General features: G+C 39.0%; 1 protein-coding gene across 1 annotated transcript in view; it reads left to right on the top strand.

Moving 5' to 3' along the window:
• The window catches only part of fut8b (fucosyltransferase 8b (alpha (1,6) fucosyltransferase)), a 199,929-nt gene that overhangs the window by 81,514 nt on the left and 94,382 nt on the right, over window positions 1-24,033 (top strand). The window contains exon 3 of the mRNA XM_072446193.1: window positions 18,583-19,133. Within this exon, the coding sequence (XP_072302294.1) occupies window positions 18,931-19,133 (203 nt within the window). The 5' untranslated portion in view covers window positions 18,583-18,930. The remainder of the gene's footprint in view (window positions 1-18,582; window positions 19,134-24,033) is intronic.

The following is a 24,033-nucleotide window of genomic DNA, read 5'->3' as shown; positions in this document are numbered from 1 at the left end:
TGCATTTAATGTCCTCATATTCTACTGCCCAAGTTCTACTGCTTTTGAATGAGAATCATTCAAAATTTAAAAAGTCATATTTTTTTAATGGCTGTAGTAGAGGTGACAAAGTTTGTGAGAGTAATAAAAAGAACTTGCAACTTTTTTATTGAAAATGTGTGACTGACAGCTTTACGATATGGTCAGCAAAACTGCAGCAAGGAACACGAGCTATTCACCCCAGAGACCAAAATGTGTCAATATACTGGATTTATTATTTCATAATACAAAAATAAATGTTTTTGGCAGGGGAACGCAAGATTACAGTGTTTAAAAGTTTTTAACTGTAAGAATTAAAACATCTTTTTTTAAGGAAATTTTTGAAACTAAATTTAAAGATTTAATGTCTACACTTAAAACCGTAAGCATATGTGAAATGTGTTTTTATCTGGCTGCTTATGTCACAACAACTTTACTTTTAAATCATTTTTAAGGTTTGATTCCATAAAGGTGTTTATGTACTTGAAGAGTGTTGTTCTATTATACAATGGGAATGTTTTTCCACACAATAATCAACATCCCTCGTTTAAACATCTGCTACACTGCGTTCCAAATTATTATGCAAATTATATTTTCTCTGATTTGACCAAATAATCCACATAAGCATCATAATTTTCAAGTCATCAATCTTTAGAGTTCAATTCAAATGTAATTGAACAAACCTCCCAAAGCTTAAAATGCACTTGTCTAAATTATTATGCATAACAGAGTTTCAAACAATGTAATGGCTGTAAAGAATTTAAAATGGACGTTTGTTAAATTAGAAGCCTTAGCAGGTCATATTTACTGAAATCAAAAGCTATTTCAATCGAAACATCCTAACAGATCAAATTACATCTTATAGGACCCGTTATTTGACAGAAGCTTCACAAGTCTTGCATCCATTGAACTTGTGAGTTTGTGGAGAGTTTCTGCGTGGATTTCTTTGCAGGATGTCAGAATATCCTTCCAGATCTGCTGTTTGGATGTGAACTGCCTCCAGCTCTCATAGATCTTTCACTTGAGGATGCTCCAAAGTTTCTCAATTGGGTTGAGGTCAGGGGAGGATGGGGGCCACACCATGAGTCCCTCTTCTTTAAACCCATAGCAGCCAATCAGTGCAACATGCAAACGAAAAAAAACAAATAGTTGCTTTAATCCGATACAATCAGACATCTTCGTGTGCATGTAAACACCTTACTCCGATTGAGACACCCAGATTATGCGATTGCGTAATCGCACTGAAACTAGACTCGGCTTGTGCGCATGCTCCACGGCCCACGCTGACGTATGACCCCGGAACCAAACCATACAAGGAAGACGGTCGCTTAGAAGGAAGAGGAAGCGTGCACTTTATCTGCACAATAACTAACGCGGACATTACATACGAGATGAACAAAGCTGTACGACTATCCATCTGGCTGTTGTTTAAAAATGCGCATGACAGTTGTTTATATGTGACGCAAAAGATCAACCGGAATTAGTCCGTTGAAACTACGCATATTGCCACTTAGTGTTAGGAGGACGACACGTTTTTGTCAGGAATTCGACTTTCTCGTATCCATGTATACCTGGACAAGAACAGAGTTTCGTCAAGACGTCAAAATCGAATGTTATACAAACCGTTTTTTTCGTAATCATGTAAACGCACTGACTGATGCAGAGGTATTCCTTACACTATGAGATAGTGCTTTGTCATGCTTGAAGATCATTTTGTTACAGAAGGTACAGTTCTTCTTTTTGTACCATGGAAGAAAGTGGTCAGTCAGAAACTCCACATACTTTACAGAGGTCTTTTTCACTTCAGGGACTCCGCCTCCTCCTTGCTGACGTCGCAGCCTTGTTGGGACACGGTGGCCGTCCACCAACCATCCACCACTCCATCCATCCGGGCCATCCAGGGCTGCACGGCACTCATCGGTGAACAAGACTGTTTGAAAATTAGTCTTCATTATTTCTGGGCACATAAGAGCCGTTTCTGCTCGTTAGCATTGGTTGAGGGTGGACGAATAGGATTCGGCCTAACTGCAAGCCTTTGGAAGAACCTACACCTTGACGTTTGCGGGACTCCAGAGGCAACAGCAGCTTCAAACCTTTTTGCTACTTTGTAATGGCATTTTTTCAACTGCTCTCTTAATCCGATGTATTTGTCTGACAGAAAGTTTCCTCATTGATCCTTTATCTGCACAAATCTTTGTGTGCTCTGAATCAGCTACAAATCTCTTATTATACTATACTATTTCACGCTTTTCGGCACCAGTGAGACCTACATTTTAAAGTGATTGTTTTAATTTGGCTATAAACAATTCATTCTATACAAATATTTGCGTATATATAATCATAATTGCAAAATCCTTTTAAAAAACCTCTCCAAGTTGCCCTACTGCATTCAGGCCTATAGCTCACATCACACGGACCGCTATTCATTCTGTTCAAAGTGTGGCTCAAAGCTCTGATACTGATCTTTGCAGCGTTCCTATGCTGGCTGTATCGTTCTGTCATGTGTATATTTCTGAAGATAATATCACTTCATTTAGTGCTCTCTTAGCATTCTAACCCTCCTGTCTCGCCGTCTCTTTCATTGGTCACTGATACTGTCCTCTGTGGATGGGTTCCCAAAGATATTATGCTAAACGTACCAGGAGTTGTGTTTTGTTTGACCTAAGCATGTATTTATAACATCGCATGCTGTGGCTGCTGCCTTCTCGAAAATAGTAACCTGAACCTTGAACATTCTTTAAGCAAAATTTGACCATACACATCCTTCAAAATGGTCTGTTATCTGAATGTGAACAAAAACATACTGAATGGAAGCATCTGGAAGCAAAGTGAAGTAGACCATAGTACAGTATGTTTTCAAAGATTAAACAGCATCAGATCTATAAGTCTGATAACTGGTCTTTATAACAAGCACAATATTGTTGTTATTTTTCGGGGCAGAAATGTTAGTAGAAGTGGCTTTTATTTTACAAAAGATGGAAATAATACTTTTTCCTAAATTGTTTTTGAGCTTCTCAAGAAGTATTATTTGCGGCAAAACATCTATCACATCAAGAAAATGAAAATGAATTGGGGATTTTACTATTGTTTGGACATGGCATCAATAATTGTGAATAATATTACAATTGTAATGTTTCTCCACACAATAATCATACTAATTAATAATACAAAGGAATAATTGTAAGTGCTCCTTTGTGTTTTTAAAGACAATAAAAACGTACTTTCAGGGCCTTGAAGGTGCAAAAGAGCTATACAATGTTATAACAATAAAACCCATTCAATGGGACAAGAAATCTTCTAACTCGTTTTGACACAATATGCTCATATTTTTGGCCATATTTACATTGCTTGAAGCATTCCACTGTTGCCAGAACAGTTTTCAGTACAAATTATTATTATTTTTTGTATATATGAAGTTAGAAATTCCAATCCTACAACAAGACAACAATGGTTTACAAAAGCCTTTTGAAAGCATAATATGCATGGGCGCAGTGACATGATGCAGTTTGGCGCCCCCCTGATAGGGTCAGGCCGGTGCTTCTGCCCCCTCCCTGTGCGCCTCGTTCTGGGCACAACTCTCCCTGCACAGAAAAGGTCAACCATCATCACGACTAATTATGATGAGAAGGGATGGAAAAAAGACATGTCCAGGGAGTCACTTTGAGGATGTTGTGATTGGGTAAGCCAGGCAAAGATGGTGAATAATTGAATTTTTTTTTTCCTTTTTAAGTGTTCATGTTTTATTGTTGTATATTAAACACAAGCCAAATGCTGCTTGCCAAATGTCTCCCTCTCCGCTCTCTACTCTTTTCCTCTCTGTGGTCAAGGCCTCTGCTGCACTTGTTCATCAGTCTTTCCTTCACAGTGGATTTACAGCTGTGCCCTTGACCAGCCCTGAGGCCACAGATCTGCTATCACTCCACAAAGACTGATGGATCCCTCGCCACACTCGCTATATATATATATATATATATATATATATATATATATATATATATATATATATATATATATATATATATATATATATATATATTTTATATAAAGTCACGTCACAGTAACACCACATGACCCCGTTGAGGAAGAAGGAATCCAAACATATCAAGGAATTAGAAAACATTGTGCTAGTCTGTTTAAAAAAAAAGCTTATTTGTAAGTATGGCACGCTATGCTTTTCCACAAACACATGGGAAAACATGCTTTTAGTAGACTATAGAGCACCAAAATATCCAGAATTAGCTTTGAAGATAATAAATTTAATGCACACAAAAATTACAAAAGACATCCCAAACGCATTGCTTTCACTGATCATTTCCGCTGCCTCCTTGCTAATTAAAACGCTGCTTGAATTATCCAGGGGCCATTACACCCCCCATTGTTATTTAGCGTGGCGGTGCATTCAGGTACCTATCTCTGTGTCACCATATGAGCGCGCGTGCTTGTGCGGAGGCGAGCGCTTGTGATTCCCGCTGTCAGTAAATCCTCCAAGGAGATAACCTTGGAGGAGAGGTGTGTGTGCTCGACTCTGATATTGACCAACAAACTGCAGCAGACTTGAAAGCGGCATGAACGCTGGTTTAGGCATAGTTAACCCTTAGCAACCTCAAAAAATGAAAGTCTGGAGTTAAAGGATGAGGTGGCTGCCTCACTCAACCAGTCCACCTCACCACCTTTCGTCCGGGACATTAAAGGCGGCATATCGCACAAAATTGAGTTTTATTGGCTTTAACGAAGCTACAAGTGTTCCCTCATCTTAGTTTACCCAAATTGTATTTTGATTGATTCACATATTTGAGTATTTCTGTGTTGTCCTGCATTTGAGGCTTGAGTGCTCAGAAAATGTCTCTTTTCACCTTCCCCCTATCCCCACCCACAGTTCTATCCTTCTATACTTTTCCCCACATTTTTTGTGGCAGGTAGAACTATACTCAACATTTCCCATAATTCACCTTGAACAGTCCAGCTTCAATCTAGACGATACAAACCCAACTGAATGAAAGTGCATAGAAGAGCTGTTCTAAGAAGGCACTTAACCTGAGATCATGAATGAAGCACTCTTAAAGAACGTGTTCGCCGTATGAGATAATGATAGAAAGTTTAATTGTTTACCTGAATAATCCAGTCCATTAACTTGAGATCCATCTTGATTAAACTTGTGTGATTGATATTAGTCCATAGATGTATGCACATCAGAGGGATTTGATCCATCTGTTTTCAGAACTTGGTAGTGAGCTGAGTGTGAGTCTGGTAAAGAGAGCTGAACTATGTAGTGAAGAAGGAGTTAGAGTTGTCATTAGAATCATACGCATACAGTTGAAACATATTCACTAGTCATTGGTTACAATTACACAAAATCTTTTGGTTAAAATATATTATTCTCTGCTACAGAGCCGAAAAGGTTTAGTATCTAAAACATTCTTTCCCTCTATAATTATGCAAGGATTTGTCTTTATGCTAAAGGCATTTTCTCTCAACCTGTTTAGCAAATATAGCTAATGTTTCTACCATTAGCGAAAGTATATATTTATGTTAATGTATGGAGCATACAAATGGTATAGTGGGCCTTTCAAGTCTTTTCCTGGATGTTTAAACTGTGCCTGAAAGCATGGTGGGGTTTTGACCTTGGTGTGCGCCGGTTTAAACTAGCCTATTCACTGCAGGCATTATCAAATTCAGTGCAATAACTCGTAGCTCTGGGGCCTTACGTCTCCTGGCTTGCTGCTGCTTTCCTTTCTCTGCCATTTCACTAAAATTGAAATGTTGTGAAGAAATCTCATAAAATATTCACAACACTGGATAGGGCCTACTATTTAGGGGTTTTAATTGTGGTGTGAGTCTATATGTGAGATATATGACAATTTAGCTCTTTGACACTCATCGACTACTATCGGTCAGCATTCGTCACATTTTGAAATCATTTGAATTAATTACGTACAAATATAAAGGAATATAGTCAATAAATGTCAGTTTGTTTGAAAGGGCACAATAATGAGAATAACTTTTTGATTCCTGCCCCTAGCAAAGTTCTTAGTCACACATTTAATTAAAGAGTTCAGAGAGAGCTAATATCCTTTAGTAATTTAGTAAGGCATGACTGAGTTGACCAGAGGTTTGGGAATTGTGGATATCTTTTTTTTTCCTTCTTTTTTTATTTTAAATTTTTCAATTAAACATGTGTATAAAAAAGTACTTTTCTTAGGGGCAAATGGTTGGATCAGAGATAGTTTAAGAACTTTTAATGACGTCACGTCCCCTTTTAGACAAATACCGTAATAGAAGCACAAAGCATGTCTTTTGTGGAAAATAATTTCTTTAGTTTACTATAGATGTGCAGCCATAAATTATTGTATGCAATGTTGTTTTTTGCAGTAAAGGGCACAATAAGTTTTGAATGTTTACCTCTAAATTTCAGATTGTTTTCCTTTTCACCTGTAGACACTTCTTCTTCGTCTTGTATTAACAGGGACACATTTAAAGTACTTATTAATGAGTATCATACAAGCCACTCAGAACAAGACTCTTGATTCCAATCATCTTAAATCATTGCAACAATCTAAAACCCATCCTTTCTATGATATGAAATAAAACCAGTGTTGGTATGACTTTGCATGCTTTGGGGTATTTTTGACCTTGCGTTGCCTGGTGATGATGGGGGAGGTTGGAAACTCCCACACATTTAGGGACATTTAAAACATTTCAGCCGCTGAGGGCATGTTTGTGTGAGTATGCGAGTGGGACTGGTGCCAAAAGGATGTGAACCAGGAGCAAAAGTGACTGCTCATAGAGTTTACTGGAGACGTAACTGGAATGTAACTTCAATTGATTTTGGAATTGAAAAGATGATTGATTATTAACTGAACATTTGCATCAATTGTGATCTGTGTGTGTGTAGGGGGATATGAATTGATACAAAACTATTTATTAAAACTATCCACTCATTACACTTAAATGGTACTTAGGGTTATTTTATCTATTAAAACATCCTCCAGGATGTAATGATGCACATATACTTTTTATTTCACATTTCATGTTAATGTTCATGTTCTCAATATTGCTTTTGGTGCAAAATTAGCGTTTCGTCAACCAAGATTAAATCTGACTGGTTCGATTCCCATGGCAAAATTCCTTGGGCAAGAAACTTCATCCCAGTTCATCAGGGTTGCTTTGTGACTTGCTGTCACTGTTGGAGCTGCTTGGCTGCCATGCTTCTTCTCCAGGGCTTTTGTGGCCAAAAAGTCTATAAAAAAGTCCCTAGTTTTCAATTTAATGAAAAAGCCACTTATTGTAAACCTGTTTCATTCATGGTCATTTTGGTACGCTTAGTTCCCAGAATGATTTAGGAGGTTGCTAGCTGATTGATGATTATTATTATTATTATTAGACAGCTTATTTTGGCTGTTACCTGATCAAGCATGTGCCCTGCTTTGGAAATGGCTGAGTGGAGATCCTCACTGGTCGTCTATCAGAGTTCACGCAGCCATCAGGGGGACTGAGTGCCCCTTACGGCTATAAAGAACTGCAAACTTTGCAACATTTCTAGATAAACGATGTACAAAATGGCTGCCAGAGTTGGACCCATGCAGTCTCACTTTTCCCAGGCTAATATTAGGTAGGTGTCTTTATTACCACACATATTCATCTTTTATGCAGGAAGGCAAATAGGCTATTCATTTGTCACACTTCTTTGTTCGAAATGTAATGGCCTTACGTCTGGTTGGATCATGGGAAATGTATAACTGTCAGGCATTCCGAAGGTGAAAGATGGGTCAAGTGAATGAAAATCCCTCATGAGTTATTAATATAGTTAGTGTAACTTAATATAATCATGTCCTATGGAACCTTTGAGCATAATTTGATTGATATTATTTTTGTATTGGAACTAACAAATAAGGAGTTTAAAAACACTAGACATTTTTTGAGATGTTTTTTTATTATTAAAACATATAAATCAGAACTCTACAGGGGAATCATATCAAAACTATATAAATGCATGACTGATCTTAACAATTAATCCGGGGGAATCAAAAATAAATGGGGAATTGTGTTTTAGGAATAGAAACATACAATACATCTCAATGGAGAACCACAAAATCAGATGGATGGAGGACCATATCATTATTTGTTTAGAATTGGTTCCACAAACTTCCATTCAACTGACAACAATCACACCTTTAGCGTTCAACAATTAATCAACTTTCTGAATCTATTGTCAAATGATTATTTCATTTCTGTTTTCTTATACTGACAGATGTATCTCGGATGTAGGGCTCCAGCGATGGGTTGATTGATGGATACCTAAGGAATGTGCTTTTGTTCTGTTTGTTTGTATTTATAATACATTACAACAACAAAAATCCAAACCTAACCTCCAAAAGACCCCGGCTCAGTCTTCACACTTTCTCTTAACGCATCACTCGCTTGTCTCCTTCACTCTCTCCTTATGTCCAATTACTCTGTCGACATCACACAAAGTCCCGTGTACACTGTCCCTTTAAGCCTTCCCTAACTCCCTGCACTACTCAGACACTCAGATATGAAGTGGCAGACTCCTACAGTTTGGCTAAAGCTGCCTCTGCTCGTGGTGTGCTATTCAGTCTCCAAACACATGTATTATTCATCAGTGGGCCTCAGTGTGCAGCTAAATGCCCACAGACCATTGCCTTTGCTCTGATAGATGACCTCTGTGCTGGCCTTAGTCATCCTCCACCCAGAGCAGGAAGGAACAAATTATGAAAGATATCTTGGGAAATGTAATTGTGTTTTGAAATGTAAATTTAAGAGATAATATATCTATATATCTATATATATATATATCTATATATATCTATATCTTAAATGAGAGAATTACAAGACATATTTTGTTTCATTTTAGCCTATTATATAATATTTTGGTTGATAAAGTCTGATTAATCCCCCAGTAGTCCATAATGTTTTTAATTTTTGAAAAGATTGCCCAGGTGACTACCTCTGAAACCTTTACATTTTATTAAATAAAGTTAGATTTGGTAGAGCCAATATCTGTTTTCGCACAAACTGTTCTATTTACCGGTCGAAACAACTGAAAGGAGAGAAACAAGTCTGAATTGACATCATATTGAACTATATTAGATCATCCCACTTGCAGAGTGCACTGCTTGAATTCAGATTATTAGGACTAGTAGTTTTCATCATGCTTTTGATACGTTTACTTAATAAGCAGGATGTTTCCTAATGATTTCATCATATTTTGTTCTTATTTCAAGATAGATTTTTCAGCCAGTGGAATAGTCTTGCAGTGCAATAGTCGAGTGCAATAGTCGAGCGCAGTAGTCGAGCGCAATAGTCGAGCGCAGTAGTTGAGCGCAATAGTTGAGCGCAATAGTCGAGCGCAATAGTCGAGCGCAATAGTCGAGCGCAGTAGTCGAGCGCAATAGTCGAGCGCAGTAGTCGAGCGCAATAGTCGAGCGCAGTAGTCGAGCGCAATAGTCGAGCGCAATAGTCGAGCGCAATAGTCGAGCGCAATAGTCGAGCGCAGTAGTCGAGCGCAGTAGTCGAGCGCAGTAGTCGAGCGCAGTAGTCGAGCGCAGTAGTCGAGCGCAGTAGTCGAGCGCAGTAGTCGAGCGCAGTAGTCGAGCGCAGTAGTCGAGCGCAGTAGTCGAGCGCAGTAGTCGAGCGCAGTAGTCTTACTTCACACTTCAATTTATGTAATAAATTGCCACATTATGTAATAATCCAGTTTATACAAATTGAGAAGATGATTACAAAATGCATTTTTTTCATTGAAATACAAGTGAATAGTATGGCATAATAGTAATAGTACAGGGGATCAATACATTCAATACATTTACAGCCATGTTTTCGTATTATTTCTGGAAAACACCAACCATTTGATTTACACTCTTCATAAGGGGCTAGGGCTAGAGTTATGATTCATCGATTACCAGAAAATAATTCTTACCCTAAGCAGAGTGGGGGATGTTTTTTGTAATTACCATTTTATAACCACCATGATAACAATTTTGCCATTCCCATCCATTCCATGACTGTGCTCTCATGTCATTTACACATCAGTGGGACATTAAAAGGTCTTCAATGGACGGGACCAAGTTCTAAACCCCTGGGTTAGTGGGCATATGCTTATAATTCTGCTTTTGGTTAGTTTTTACATATTTTTACACTTTGGTGACAAACAAATATTACATATCTCAAATGGAATTTATTTAATTCATTAGAAGCCTTACATAATTCTGTTGTGTCCTTGAGCCTTAATTTGATAAAGTTCTCAGTGTGATTGTGCAGTTGCAGTAGTTAATAGTACTAGCAGCAGATGGAACAATAAATTGTATAGTTTAATTACTAGAAGTTGCAGTATTAGCTGATGCGGAACTAGAAGATGTCTTGGTCATTTTGATTATAGTAGTTGTAATGGTTGTGGTAAATTTTATATTTGTATTGTGGTAGAATTTGTTGTTGTGCGGTGATATTTTATTTTCCGTTCCCATTTCTGACTTTAGAGAGACACACATTTCTGACCACCTTTCCTTTCTTTTTCCCTGCTGTATCTGTGACGGGCCACATGAACAATCCCTCCCCAGTGTCCTGGTCCATTTCACATGTTACTGAAGACCCAAGGCCCCCCTCCCATACGAGGTGAAGGGCAAAATTAATGGGCCTTTTTATACTTCTCCTTATGGAATATGTGTATCGCCCTATCTTCTCCCGAAACTGCTGTACTGGGCCTGCATGGAGAGGCTGTAACAGCAGAAGGATATAAAAAAATGTCACCTTGACATAATTCACACTAACTACATGTGAAGTGACACACAGGCCGACAGTGGGCAAGAGAATAGAGATGATCATGACATATGCTGTATGTGATAGTGGTTTTCTCAATATGGAAAATATGTCTTGTGGTTAAAGAATATTGTACAGTGGCAGAATCTGTAGTTAAAAACATGATTACAGCCAAAGGGTGGTATATATAGACAACCATGTTTTCACATGTTTATTAATTAAGAAATGTCATTTTTTTGTTTGAGGTTCAAATATAAAATTCAAAAGTGAATTAATTAAAAAAAAACACTATAGAAAAATGAAAAGATCACCTTAAACCCTTGTTGGATTTTTTCAGCGAGTTTTTTTAATAGATGTTCAAAGAGCCATATCGGACCAAAAAAACGAATCTGCCTGGAGCAGCAAAAAATGAATAGCCTTATATAAGCAGGAACGCAGGGTGTAAGTGTATATTAGCAATTTTAGCCTATTATCAAATGACCAGGCTACAAATACATAATAAGAATTCCTGATTGAAAGTTTATTTTCTCTGCAGCGCCCCTGGAGAGAGTGACGCACCACGTGACTACTCTGCCATAAGATATTTAGTGATTAAGTTTATTTCAATGTTACTGTATTATGTTTTGTTGCATTGATGAAAAAATAGAAATACAATTATGAAATCTGATTTTTGGTGTCATTTTTATTTTGAGGATTTGTAGAAAACAAAAACAGTCCTCTTCAATCCTCAATAACAACACAATTCTTTTCTCTTTCCCTCCATATCCGGGCAGTGGAATTGCACACAGCCTTCAATTATACATTCTATAATTTCTTCTCGCGGCCAGAATTCACATACCTGCATAACAGCGCTGCCTGTTCGATATCGATCACATCACGACTCATCACAGGCACTTGAGTATGCTGGAGCTGAATTAATGACCTTGGTTTACCAATTGGTGATGTTGCCTGCCATTTGAATGGCCCTTTCCTTCACCGTCTTTGCAGAGAATCCTTCATGCACTCACCATCTATGAACTGTTTTCCATGCTTTATTATCTCCCAGCAACAAAACTAGCAGCAGTAATGGAGTTTGGAGATTCAATCCACTTCTTAAAAATGCACTTCTTAAATCTATCTTTGGGCTCCTCTCATTTCTCCAGAAGAGCTGAAATCGGACTTTCTCTGTCAATCCTCGGCTGCAAATTTAGCATTACTTCCCTGGAAATGTCTTTCCAAATTACTCTTTTTGCTATTTGACAACTTCTCATTACAAAGCAAACATGCAGGCAATCCTTCCGCATTGACAATGAAAACAAATGATTTGGTCCAATCTTCATTGAATCTGTTGTCTGTCTGTTCATTCCGGTTTGTTTACAACAGCCACATGCGCGGCACTGGTCCGCCCATGCGCACCGCGCTGAAACGGGTGTCCCAGGCTTGGCTTGGTCGGGCTGCCGACCCCTGCAATAGACAATGCACTTGATATTGTCATTTTTTCATATCTTCAAACATGTATATTACCTTCTGGTTTTACATGGATTCCTCTGTAGCTCTAGTGTTTGATTGATGAAAAGTCAATTCCTTCCTTTCTGGTAAGTATTTGGAAGGCAAAAAATATTTCCCCCAATTTGTTAGTTAATTGACTCGAAGCTTACTAGAAAGACTTTTCTTTATCCACTGCCTCTAACCTTTTACAATCCTGTTTCCTCTGCACTGGAACGATGGGAGCTCTATGAAAGAAACAGAAAACGTAGTTTACAATGTCGCTGTAGAAAACTGCAGTGTCAACACATCTGCCACATGTCGGCTCTGATGCGGCTAAGGCTAAAGATTCATCACTTTTATTGAAGATATTCATTGAAATAAATGTATTTATGCATTTACTATGGTTGGTAAATATATTGTGTATCCTGCAACAGCAACAGCTGTATTGTCTCTATCAAACTTCCCCTCTGGATGGAAAAACTATGAGAAAAATGACAAACTATACACATTATGTGTTTATTTAAATTCAAATTTTACAATTTTGTTTACCAGTATCTTGAATGATGGAAACATGTTTTAAAAGGTAGCCATCTGGGGGGGGGGATCAAGATGTTTGGACTCTGCCCCTCACTGCCGGATACAGTTTAGAATGTTAGTTCTGACTTGCAGAGCTTTGCATGGTCAGGACCCTCTGTACATCAGCGATCTGATCAAACCATACACTCCCCCTCACTCACTGAGGTCTTTGGATCAGAAACTGCTGTTGGTTCCTCGCACTCGTTTTGGGACCAGAGGAGACGGATCCTTCCAGGCTGTTGTGCCTCTGGAATGATCTGGACTCTGTTGTTGCCTTTAAAGGTCAGCTCAAAACCTTTTTATTCAGTCGAGCCTTTTAATTACAGTTGCTTTAGAGACTGATTTGACTGTTATTGTATGTGTATTGCTCACTCAAGTTTTGTGTTTTATTATTGGGAGTGTCTACAGAGCCGCGGCGCGCGGCCGAAACTGCCATGTTATTTTGTGCCGCGGCTCCTGAAACTGCTGCGCTATTTGACCGCGCCGTTTTAGACCGTGCCGGGTTAAGGTTAGGATTAGGGTTAAGGTTAAGGTTAGGGTTAGGGTTAGGGTTAGGGTTAGCCATGAGGCTATATGGCAGTGCCGCGGTTCCTGAAACTGCTGGGCCATTTGACCGCGCCGCGGCTCTGCAGCCACGGCCTTTATTATTTTATTGTGTTTTTGTGAAGCACTTTGTGACTTCTGTCTGTGAAAGGTGCTATCCAAATTAAATGTACTTACTTACTTTACTTCTCATAACGAACAATTAAGTGTTTGGACAGCAAATAAAATTGTAAGGAAAATGGGTGTTTCCAGCAAGTCTAGTAGTACTTAGATTTTACAAAGCCTGCGTATTTGTAGCTAGGTGAGTTGATCTGAAAAACAAAAGCATAAAGAACATGACCGAATAGAAATGTTCAAAGAATACTTTTATAGAGTCAAGGCTGTGAAAACCTCCATCAAGTGTTATCGTGCAATTCACTTTATGCCAATCAGTGTTCAAAAGAAGAAACTGGACTAAATTTGCAAATTTACAGCATTTCCTTCAACAGTGTAGCGTAGGTACTATGTACGGTTCAAAGGTTGGATGGTGGTTTTGACTTGGGCTATTCCGATGTTTAGTCCTGGTTTTGTCTTATTAGGTCTGCTTTTCTTGTTTTATAGGATTAAAGGGGAGCATGTCCCTCCCCCACATTCCCATTGGTGACTTTTTAGGAGAAACAATATCACATAGATTGCAAACATACAATATGTATTTGGTAATTTGGTGTAAATACTTGAAAAGACTTGAAACTCAAAACATAAGAGTTGGACTTGAGGCCAAAGGCTTGACACTTGCAATCAAAAAACAAGACTTGGTCCCACCTCTGCGAATTAGTTCTTGACAACCAACAACAGAGTAAATATAAGGAAGTTTATTGAAAGCGGTTGATAATTGAAAGTAATTATACATAAGAAGTTATTATTATTATTAAGTAATTATGAAAGATGAGAAGTTAAATGTCAGTGTGCAGCAATAATTGAAATCAGCCTTTTTGCAGTGCAGAAACTTGTACTACTAAATTGCCTGAATTAATTCTGAAATGTCCAAGTAGCTCACGGTAGCACAGAATAGCCAACAAAGCTAATATACTTGACAATATTCCTAAACATGTTGTATTTAGTTCAAAAGTGACCCTAAAGTGACCCAAAAATGTAATCCCAATATTTTTCCTAAATGTTTCAAAAAAGAATTTCATTCATTCAAAAGCACTTGTGGAAAGAAGGAAAAGGGTATCTGTACCTAGGTGAATTTACAGTGGATGCTTTTTACTTTCACTTCACTACTTCTGAGAGAAAGTGTCTGTACTTTCCACTTCAATATATTTTTCAACTGGACTGATTACTAATAATAACAATAAACAATTAATACATTTTTATTTTATTATTTTTCAATGTATTTATGTGATATTTTTACTTAATTTATTTGCTTGTGTATCAGTATCTTTTACTTAAATAACAAAATTTTGATTTACGTCCACCTCTGCCAAAAAGTAGGAGTTGTTGTCAGAGGAACGCTCTTAATAGTTCCAGTAGTAGCCTAGCCTAGCCTTGTATTTGTATTTGTTTGTTGTTTTTTACTACCTTTCCCCCCATATTTTGGAACCCGCTATTAAGATCGGTCATAACGTGTCAACATTTTTCTCAAAGTCTATGAATTAAACATTGTTTTTTTTCTTCCTGTTGTAATGCCAACTTGCGAATTAATCCGAGCACTACCATTTGTATAATCCAATATTGTCATTACCATTAGTCTTTAATTGCACCTTTCTCCTTGCTAATTCCTCTAAATCTACCCACCCTCTATGAATACACTGCATTAAACCACAAGTTTGAATATTAAGCACAGCAGCCGGAGTCGTTATCTGAAAACCCCTCATATCCTATTTGGCAGCCACTGTTGCCCGCCTTGTCCTCGGCCATTTTGAAATTTATCAGTTTTAGTCTAGTGAACACAAACCTCATTACCGCTACTCCAACGGTGCGACAGCGTTTGAGTACAGTCCCTGGCATTAGCCCGTTAGCTTGACGGAATGATACCCTCCTGCAAGCAGCTCATATTTTCCATAATAAAGGCCCAAGCTCAGCACAGCTCCACTCTGCATGCATAAGAGGCAGCTACCCCTGTGTCAAGGCTGGCTTAGATGCAATAAAGGGCATGGGTAGGAAACGAGAGGGTAAAGAAACCGATTTTAGTAGCAGAAACAACAATGTGGAGAGGAATATTGGATATTGCAACGTTCTTCTAACCAGGCACAAGATGGTGGAAATGGCCTGCTTCAAATAAATCCATATTTGTCAGTTGATCTTATTATGTATTATAAAACAATATACATTTTATTCAAAATCCAAAACATTGTGATTTTGTCCATATTGCCAATAGAGTATGTGACAAAATACAAATATTCTGAAGTATATAGTATACATACTCTTGAAAATGCTTTGTCACCAGAAGAAGAATAAAGTCTGGCGGTAATGTAACACTTGGATACTAGCCGCCATAAAACACCAAAGAAGAAGAAGCAGCCAACTGAAAAAGTGCACTGAAGGTGTAGTTGTACGTCTTCAAAGTATGTGCTTTACCCTATACCGTAAAAAAAAAAAAGATAGAGAAGTAGAGGGAGAAAAAGAAAGAGAGAGGGAGAAAGAGAGGAAAAAAGGGAAGCTGGTCTTTTGAAGAATAGGAAGGAAAGAAAGTGTGTAATCTGTGTGTACCTGTGAGGTTCCACAAAGCTCCTGAACCAGCCACCGTGTCTCCTCATTGTTTCCACCTATCTGAATATCCATCCGGGCTTTAAGTGGTGCTCTGGCCGGCACTCCAGAACAGTGACCGCTACAAACCTGAACCAGCACCTTACAGTCCACACAGTCTGGAGTTATCTCTCCAACTCTTTGCTTTCCAGCTACTAGCAAAGGCACTTGTGATAACTCAAATCTCTGCTGTTCTAGGCCAATGTCCTTCATTTTGACAAATCTTATCATAACAGTCATCATCCCCCCTCAAACACCAGTCAAAACTCCATACTCTCCACTTAGCATTCCCCATGTGTGCTGTGCTAACACGACAGCTCTCGCTAACCTACTTCCATCTCGTCAAAAGCACCCCCTCCTCGCCGAACCACTGTCTCCTTGTGTCCCTTCTAACCGCCAATCAAATTAAGCCCCGCCTCTGTCCCCAACTCATCACGTCAAAGATGGCTGCCACACTCGCCTGCCACTCTCGATCTCGTCATAATACAGGCTGTCTCCGCAAACTCAGCAGATCTTTGTTGAGGAGTTTGACAGTGAAGGTTGCCTCCCATGTCTCCTGCTGTGTTGAGGATGAAGGGAAGTGATAATCCAGGGAATTTTTGCATTGCTGCTTTGAGCTTGCTCTATCACCTTGGCAATGTTGTAGCCTGTCAGACAAGGATGTGGGTAGTGGCTTGCTGGGTTCTTGTCGTGGCTTTCCCCAAAAGTTTGTTGGGGATTATTTTGAGAATTTAAAAGGCGAGTAGCATTCAAGTAGGATCAAGCAGGATTGGGATGGTTGTGCAGTGAGAAGTTGTGTCTGAAAATTTGGAAGAAAAATGATCATGAGTAATTATATTATAAAAGTAATACCATCTCCATGGAAACAAGCAGGTAACAAATCCGATCTAAGGCCTTTGAGTGCAATATATCATTTCATTTTTGACTTACAGTATTGTCTTTGTTTTTGTGCAATATGAAAACTATACAAAATATGATTAAATCAGATTTCAGATTACATTTGCCTGATTTGTGATTATTTAAAAAAGATATATTTTGTAGCCTCTTCAATAATACACAAATCAAATAAGGTTGAAATTGTTATTGATGCCTTCAATTATAAAACATGATTACTGCGATACTGTTAGGAAGTGCCCAATATCAATTTATTGAATTTGGTAAGTATGACGCAATATATAAAATCAGCATCAAAAGAACATTGGCACAAATGGTTGTCTTTCAGTTTCTATACGTCCAGATATTTTTCTGAGTTTGCTTTTCCACATAAATGATGCACGTCCCCTGTTGCTACGAGCCTTGTGTGTTTAAGAGAGAGCAGACTGACAACGTGTTTCATGGCTACATTTGAACGTAGCATGCGCCGGGCCAGTGAGGCCTTCCGGGACCAGGCTTCAGTGTGTAAATGTAAATTGCAGTGTCGTGCAGATCAATCCAGTGAGCTGCTGCTGCTGCTGCTGCTGCTGCTGCTGCTGCTGCTGCTGCTGCTGCTGCTGCTGCTGCTGCTGCTGTGCTGCTGCTGCTGCTGCTGCTGCTGCTGCTGCTGCTGCTGCTGCTGCTGCTGCTGCTGCTGCTGCTGCTGTGCTGCTGCTGCTGCTGCTGCTGCTGCTGCTGCTGCTGCTGCTGTGCTGCTGCTGCTGCTGCTGCTGCTGCTGCTGCTGCTGCTGCTGCTGTGCTGCTGCTGCTGCTGCTGCTGCTGCTGCTGCTGTGCTGCTGCTGCTGCTGCTGCTGCTGCTGCTGCTGCTGCTGCTGCTGCTGCTGCTGCTGCTGCTGTTGTAGCTGTACAGGACTGTGGAGGGACCAGTCAGCTCTGTCACTCATGCTGTCAAACGCTGTTGCTCGGCTATAGGCTGCAGTTGTGCTGGTAGAGCTCAATGCAACATGGTTATAAGCTTTGTTGCTTCTGGTTTACCAACAGTTTAGCTTCTTATATCAATATCCAGATAAATTAACTTGAATTAAGAATATGTTATCTTGATTTGAGCAGTTTTTACTTGAAGAAAAACGTTTTTTTTGCACATAAGAAAAGTAATGTTATGTCAAAATATAATTGTTTTAATGTTTGGTGGTTTTGCTTTTCAAGTCTAATCTATTAATGTTCAATGCTATTAGTTTGAGTAAGTTTTACTCATCTCTATACTTTTGTCCCTGTCCCTCGGTCAGATTAGACCAGTTTGCCAGTGTCAAATAAATGGTGCTTTCAGTTTATTAAAAATCATCAATTAGTGACTTAATATTTATTCGATCACATCACAACATTTTATTTTGTATGATATTTCACCAGTTGTCAACGGTTCTTAAAAATGGCAACTTCTTGTTCATCATATTCTTGTTGCTCTTGTGTACTACAATGTTCAAACTGATCGCCCTACGTTTGGTGGGCGCTCAAACCACCCTGCTGATTGTCAGTAGTGTTGTGCCAGTGGAATTAGATTTTTATCCTAAGCTTACACACAATTGTCTTTATTTTTTCCTCTACAGAATTCATCCAACCTCACGCTTACAGCACCAAAAGAAGACGAAGGAGCCAGAGAAACAGATTTGTACAGCAGCAGGAAAAACTACCTCTTCCTCCCCAAAAGTGAGCAGCATGCCGGGCACGCTTTAGCCCCCTCAAAAAGCCTGGATGATCAAAGGCCAAAGCACTCCTGAGCTCCAGCCACTGCATTACCATCTCTACCACTTCTCCCTCCGCGCACCACCACCCCTGCCCGAGATGCCCATGCCCGCCACACTGCAGCACTCGTGGGGCTTGTGACTTGCAGACGTCCAGATTCTGGGGTGGGGGGAGTTGTTCTTGGAAGAGGTGGGGGGGATTGAGGCTGAACCATGCGACCCTGGGCGGGATCGTGGCGGTGGATTACCCTGGTGTTGCTAGCATGGGGTACTCTGCTCTTTTACATTGGGGGGCACCTGGTGAGGGATAGCGAGCACCCAGAGAGGTCCAGTCGAGAGCTGTCCAAGATCCTGGCCAAGCTGGAGAGGCTCAAGCAGCAGAATGAGGACCTACGACGCATGGCTGAATCACTCAGGTAAGAAAAGGGCTAATGTGCTAATGTTATTTAAGAAGAACAATGTTTGCAAAATCTGTCATAAAATGTCCATGGAAGGCCAAAACAAACAAAGGAAAAAAACAAGCAATGGATTAATCCTATTAACTGCTGGGTCACTACTGGTACATTATGTTATACTATAGTGTAGAGGTGCTTCGATCAATTGGCCGCCTATCACGCCAAAAATCATGTGATTGATGAGCTGCAAAATGGGCCGATCAGTCGCATTGATCACACTTTACATGCATTGATCACATCTAGCTTGAGGTAGTCGTTAGTAAGTTATTGCAGTAGCGCTTTAAGCTCCTTGTGAAACTCTTCTGGTTAAAACGTGCTCTTTAAGTCCAGAGACTATTATTCTTTTAAAGAATAATAGAGGTTCAGAGCCAAACCTGCCGTCTATCAGCCACTCAAACTGAGCCAAATGGTTTCCCAATGTATCCACAGAACGCACAGATTTCACTCGTTTCAAAGGTACGCATACGCTGGTGATTTACTCATAGAAAAGTTATAATTTGTATGCGTTGGTTAAATGTTACAAAAGCCATGACCCTGTGAAAACTTTTGTGTCTTATTTTGCTGAGAAAACAGCGTTTCAAAGCTGCACACTTACTAAATGGCTAAAAATGAAAATGCAAAGCACTTCATGGCTTTGTCAAAGTTGCATTTGAAAGTGGCACCTCACAAATACTGTAGTAGTCCTCGCTGCTCTCTTCTGCCCTTTCTCCTTCCTCAAACTGTCTAAACTGCTCAGAGGATGAAAGCCTGCTCCTATATCCACTTTGGCTGCCAGATGCATACCGCCGCATGACCCGGACATGCACAGCGCAAGTATTCCACAAGTATTGCACATTAGTGGCTAAAATTGCCAAGAAAACTCTGATCCTATTAACTAGATCAGTGGTCTCCAATCTATTGCTCGCAAGCTACCGGTAGCTCATGGCCCAATTTTGAGTAGCTCTCAAAGGGATTTCCAAAACATTGTCTGTCTCAGTCAAACTTGGTTTTCGTGGCTGTGACCTGCAGACATCCATGTGTCAAGCGGCATGAGCTGCCAAGAAGCCAAAAACATAGTATTCATAAAGAGTGGGAATCTGTCTTTTTATTTACAAATGTCAATGACAAGTGCGTGTGTCTGATCTGCAGATCCTGCTGTTTGTGGGTACTTGATGTGATACAGTAGTGTCGTCTATGAGTTTCATATTGATCGCTGATGCTTCACTATTAGTACCCTCGTGACACTTTAGTGCTTTCTCCCCGTGTAGACCAGCACAAGCTTTACTCTCCTCTTTACTGTCACTCCTTTGAGGTGTCATCTCTCCTTTTTCTGTTTTCTCTTAATACCGTGAGGTGCAGGCAGCGAGCTGTGGGCTTGGTTAGGTTTAGAATCAAACTCGGAATAAACAGGTGCGCCGGCGGATCTGGGATACTGGGGAAAATTATAGCCACATAACCAGTGGTACCTGGTCCATTATGGGCGATGGGGCAAACAACAATTGATTTGTCTAAAAACAATATAATTTGTTCAAAGTTATGTTAAATTATTATGGGAATGGGAAACTTTAGCCAATCACGTTCTGAGAAAAATGGACTACGTCACTATTGGAAAAGCCATAGGAAAACTGTCTTTCAGCATAGTGTTTATGCCACGGAGCTACGCAGTCTACGCTGGAGACACAGACATGTGCGCGGAAGTGCAACATGCCTTGTTTTCTGTGTTTACTTTTTAAAACTGCATCTACACACGTCTGTGTACAAAAGGTACGTCCAAAACGATTCAGAATGAGCTCCTCGACTGTTTGCTGTGTCAAAATTCGTGCTCCGTTACCATGACAACAAACACCCTAAAGAGGAGTGTTTTTTTTTTTAGTTTATTACCTGGATAAGGATAACGCTAAGCATTAAGTATTGCTTAACTTCTATTCATAAAAACATGCTTTGGTTATTAGAAAACCCATGAAAGAATGCTATAAATGACAAGTCTTTAAGAACAAGTCTCCATACAGCAATACTGTCTATGATGATTAAATATAAAAATGTAAAATGTTACACATGTAGTTCCGAGTAACTAATGCCACTTAGAAGCTGTTTTATGAAAGGGGCATCAACAATTGTTTGTGTTTTTTATTTTTTTCTTCATGTAGTTATTGATACTCTGTACTATAAGTTAAAGTATCACTGTTTTGCTTTTTACAATCTTATCTTTACAATTTTATAAAGTTTGTAATTTATGTCAAATGAATTTTCTCACAAATGGTATCTGCCTCTAAGTCATAGTATTATCATTCATTACCAAAAGTGGAAATAAAGTGTGTTTACTTATTAATTCAGTTGTAAATGTGTATCTAAAATATGTATTTATACAGTCAATGCAAAATATTCAATTTTGGACATTAAAAAAAAAAAAAAAACTCATGTCTAATAGCCCCCCCCTATATTTTTTACCACCAGCCGCCACTGCACAAAACATAGCCTTGTTCTGCTGTTCAAGCTACAACATGTATTTTATTTGATGTTAATCGACCTAATGTATCGTAGAAAGATGCAAACGTGAATGAATGGAAACTGACGACAAAGCAGTGTCACACGGAAGCACAACGGAAAGTACAACACATTCTGGCAAAAGACAAATGTTATAAATTTACCATCAACACAAAACCTAAGTTTAGCAGTCCTGAGAAAAAAATGTTTGCTGCCTGAGTGTTACCTGGAGCCTCTTAGTCCACACGGAAGGAGAGAAAAGATGTGAAGATGTGAAGAGCCAGGGGCTGTGCAGCCAAACTCAGGGCCTGGGGTGATTTGACTAAAAATAAAATAAAATCATTTCATGCAGGCAAGTGAATGGGCAGTGACCTGCTCAAATAGTACATCTAAAATTCACCAGAATGCAGGAAATCACTTATAATTTAATTTTTTTCTGAGGGTGTTGCTGTCAGACTGTTTTGCCTATAAATAAATAACTAGAATGTTGAACCATGTCCTTGATGCTGCAAAAGCGCTTTTTAAATACACTGTGATAATAATACATCCGTTTGTATTATATATTGAGATAAATGTTCAGACAACAGAAATTACTTTGTTTTGGCCAAAATAAGCCATAAAATATTTTGGAACATGAGTCGCTCACAGAGGCAAAAAGGTTGGAGACACCTGAACGAGATAGATTTGGTCAAACTTCATATCATCAAAAGCCCTCCTTCTAATAAATTATGTATAGCATATTTAATACTTAGAAATGATTATTAGGAAATAATTGGTACTGGCAAATAAAAAATACTTTTGTGTTAACTTATTAACTCTATATTGGTTTAACAATAGAGATAACAATCCGGATCTCTGAAGACTTCCGCCTTGTACACACTACAGCATTATTTGCACAATTTAGGGCTAGAGTTACTTCTTTCCGTCTTCAGGGTGGGGTGACCGGACTTTGGATCCTCGTATAAATTATGACCATAAACTCGGTGTGCTCCACATGTGTGTTGTCTCAGTGCAACAACTTATGATTTTCAACTGTAGTTCGCCACTCTGTCATCTCTAGTTGAGTAAACTTAAACTTTATGAAATATATGGGAACAGGAGGCAAAAAGATTGGAGAGCTCTGATGTATATGGAGGATTATCTATTTTGCAAGATTTTGGTTGATGGAAACAGAGGAGGACATGGGAAAAACTTGCAAACTCTTAACAAAGAGGCCCCGCAGATGATACGCTACCACCATGTGACTATTTGTGTGAATGAAGTTAATCATCTTGCTTGATATTATATACCATGATACACAATAATTTTGTGGACCAATAAACCTTGGGAACCTTCCACTGTAAATCCAATTTTCGGCACCATTTCAAGTGAGAAAGTTAGACAACGAGATACATTATTATTTCCTTGGTGGATGCAAGGCTTTGTTTGTTTGAAATCTCCCTTGCACAGTTAACTGCATATACATAAATGCTGTATGTTGCATTAAAGTACAGTTAAATGTATTTTTCCTTTCCAATTCTCTAAGAAAACCACGCACCCTGTTTGTCTAATCAAGCTAATTTTACAAATGCAAAATTGTAAGTAACAGGGGTTGCCGGTTTTGCTTTTTGGTCAAAAGAAAATCATGCCTAATTAAATCCTGTGAGTGAGTGTGCATGTTAGATTGTACAGTGGAACAAATTTGTGTGCAGAATATTTCTTGTGAAGTTGATCAGTGTTGCAGAAGACCCCAGACGGACAGATGGGTAAACCAAGCGCACCTTCACAGATTTCATACTGGTTTTTTGGCACAGAATTGCCACATTGTATGAGGTTATTAAGCTCACATCACAATTCACACTTAGGAACAGAGACACAGATGGTTCTCCTCTTAGCACTGCATGCTGATAGTGTTTCTGCTATTGGCCATGTTAACACTGGCATGGGTTGTGGTAACGTTCCTTAACAATAGTAATAGTTGTAAAGTAACACATAAATAAACCCCTATCAAGAATTCCTGTCTAAAATGAGCCCCATTTCAAAGTTCTTGAACCCTTTTGAGCAATTGGCTGGACTCTTTGAAGCTGACCTTCTATAGTTTTGACCTCTGATGTCTGATTTACTTTAAATCATAATTTCGATCAAGTTCCACCTAGATTTTCTTTGGGAAATATAAAGGGCAGTAAAGCTGGTGTCTGGAGGATGGTCAGAGTTGCACTGGTTTGGGCATTTGTTGGGTTTTGACCGTTCCGATTTGAAAACTGAAGAATTTGTTTCATCTAAAAGTCCTATTATATTTTATATATATTTGGAATTTTAAGGTAATGTTTTATTTGTTTTTTTGGAGTACAAGCTGAGCCTGATTCATTCCAGAATGTTTGATTCGGCTGAGTGGTTTACAGCTTTCTTTTTATATTCA

Source organism: Eucyclogobius newberryi, unplaced genomic scaffold, assembly GCF_026437365.1.
Source record: "Eucyclogobius newberryi isolate DKJ021-1_F unplaced genomic scaffold, fEucNew1.0.hap1 SCAF_1, whole genome shotgun sequence".
Taxonomy (NCBI): Eukaryota; Metazoa; Chordata; class Actinopteri; order Gobiiformes; family Gobiidae; genus Eucyclogobius; species Eucyclogobius newberryi.
This window is presented reverse-complemented; position numbering and strand designations above follow the sequence as displayed.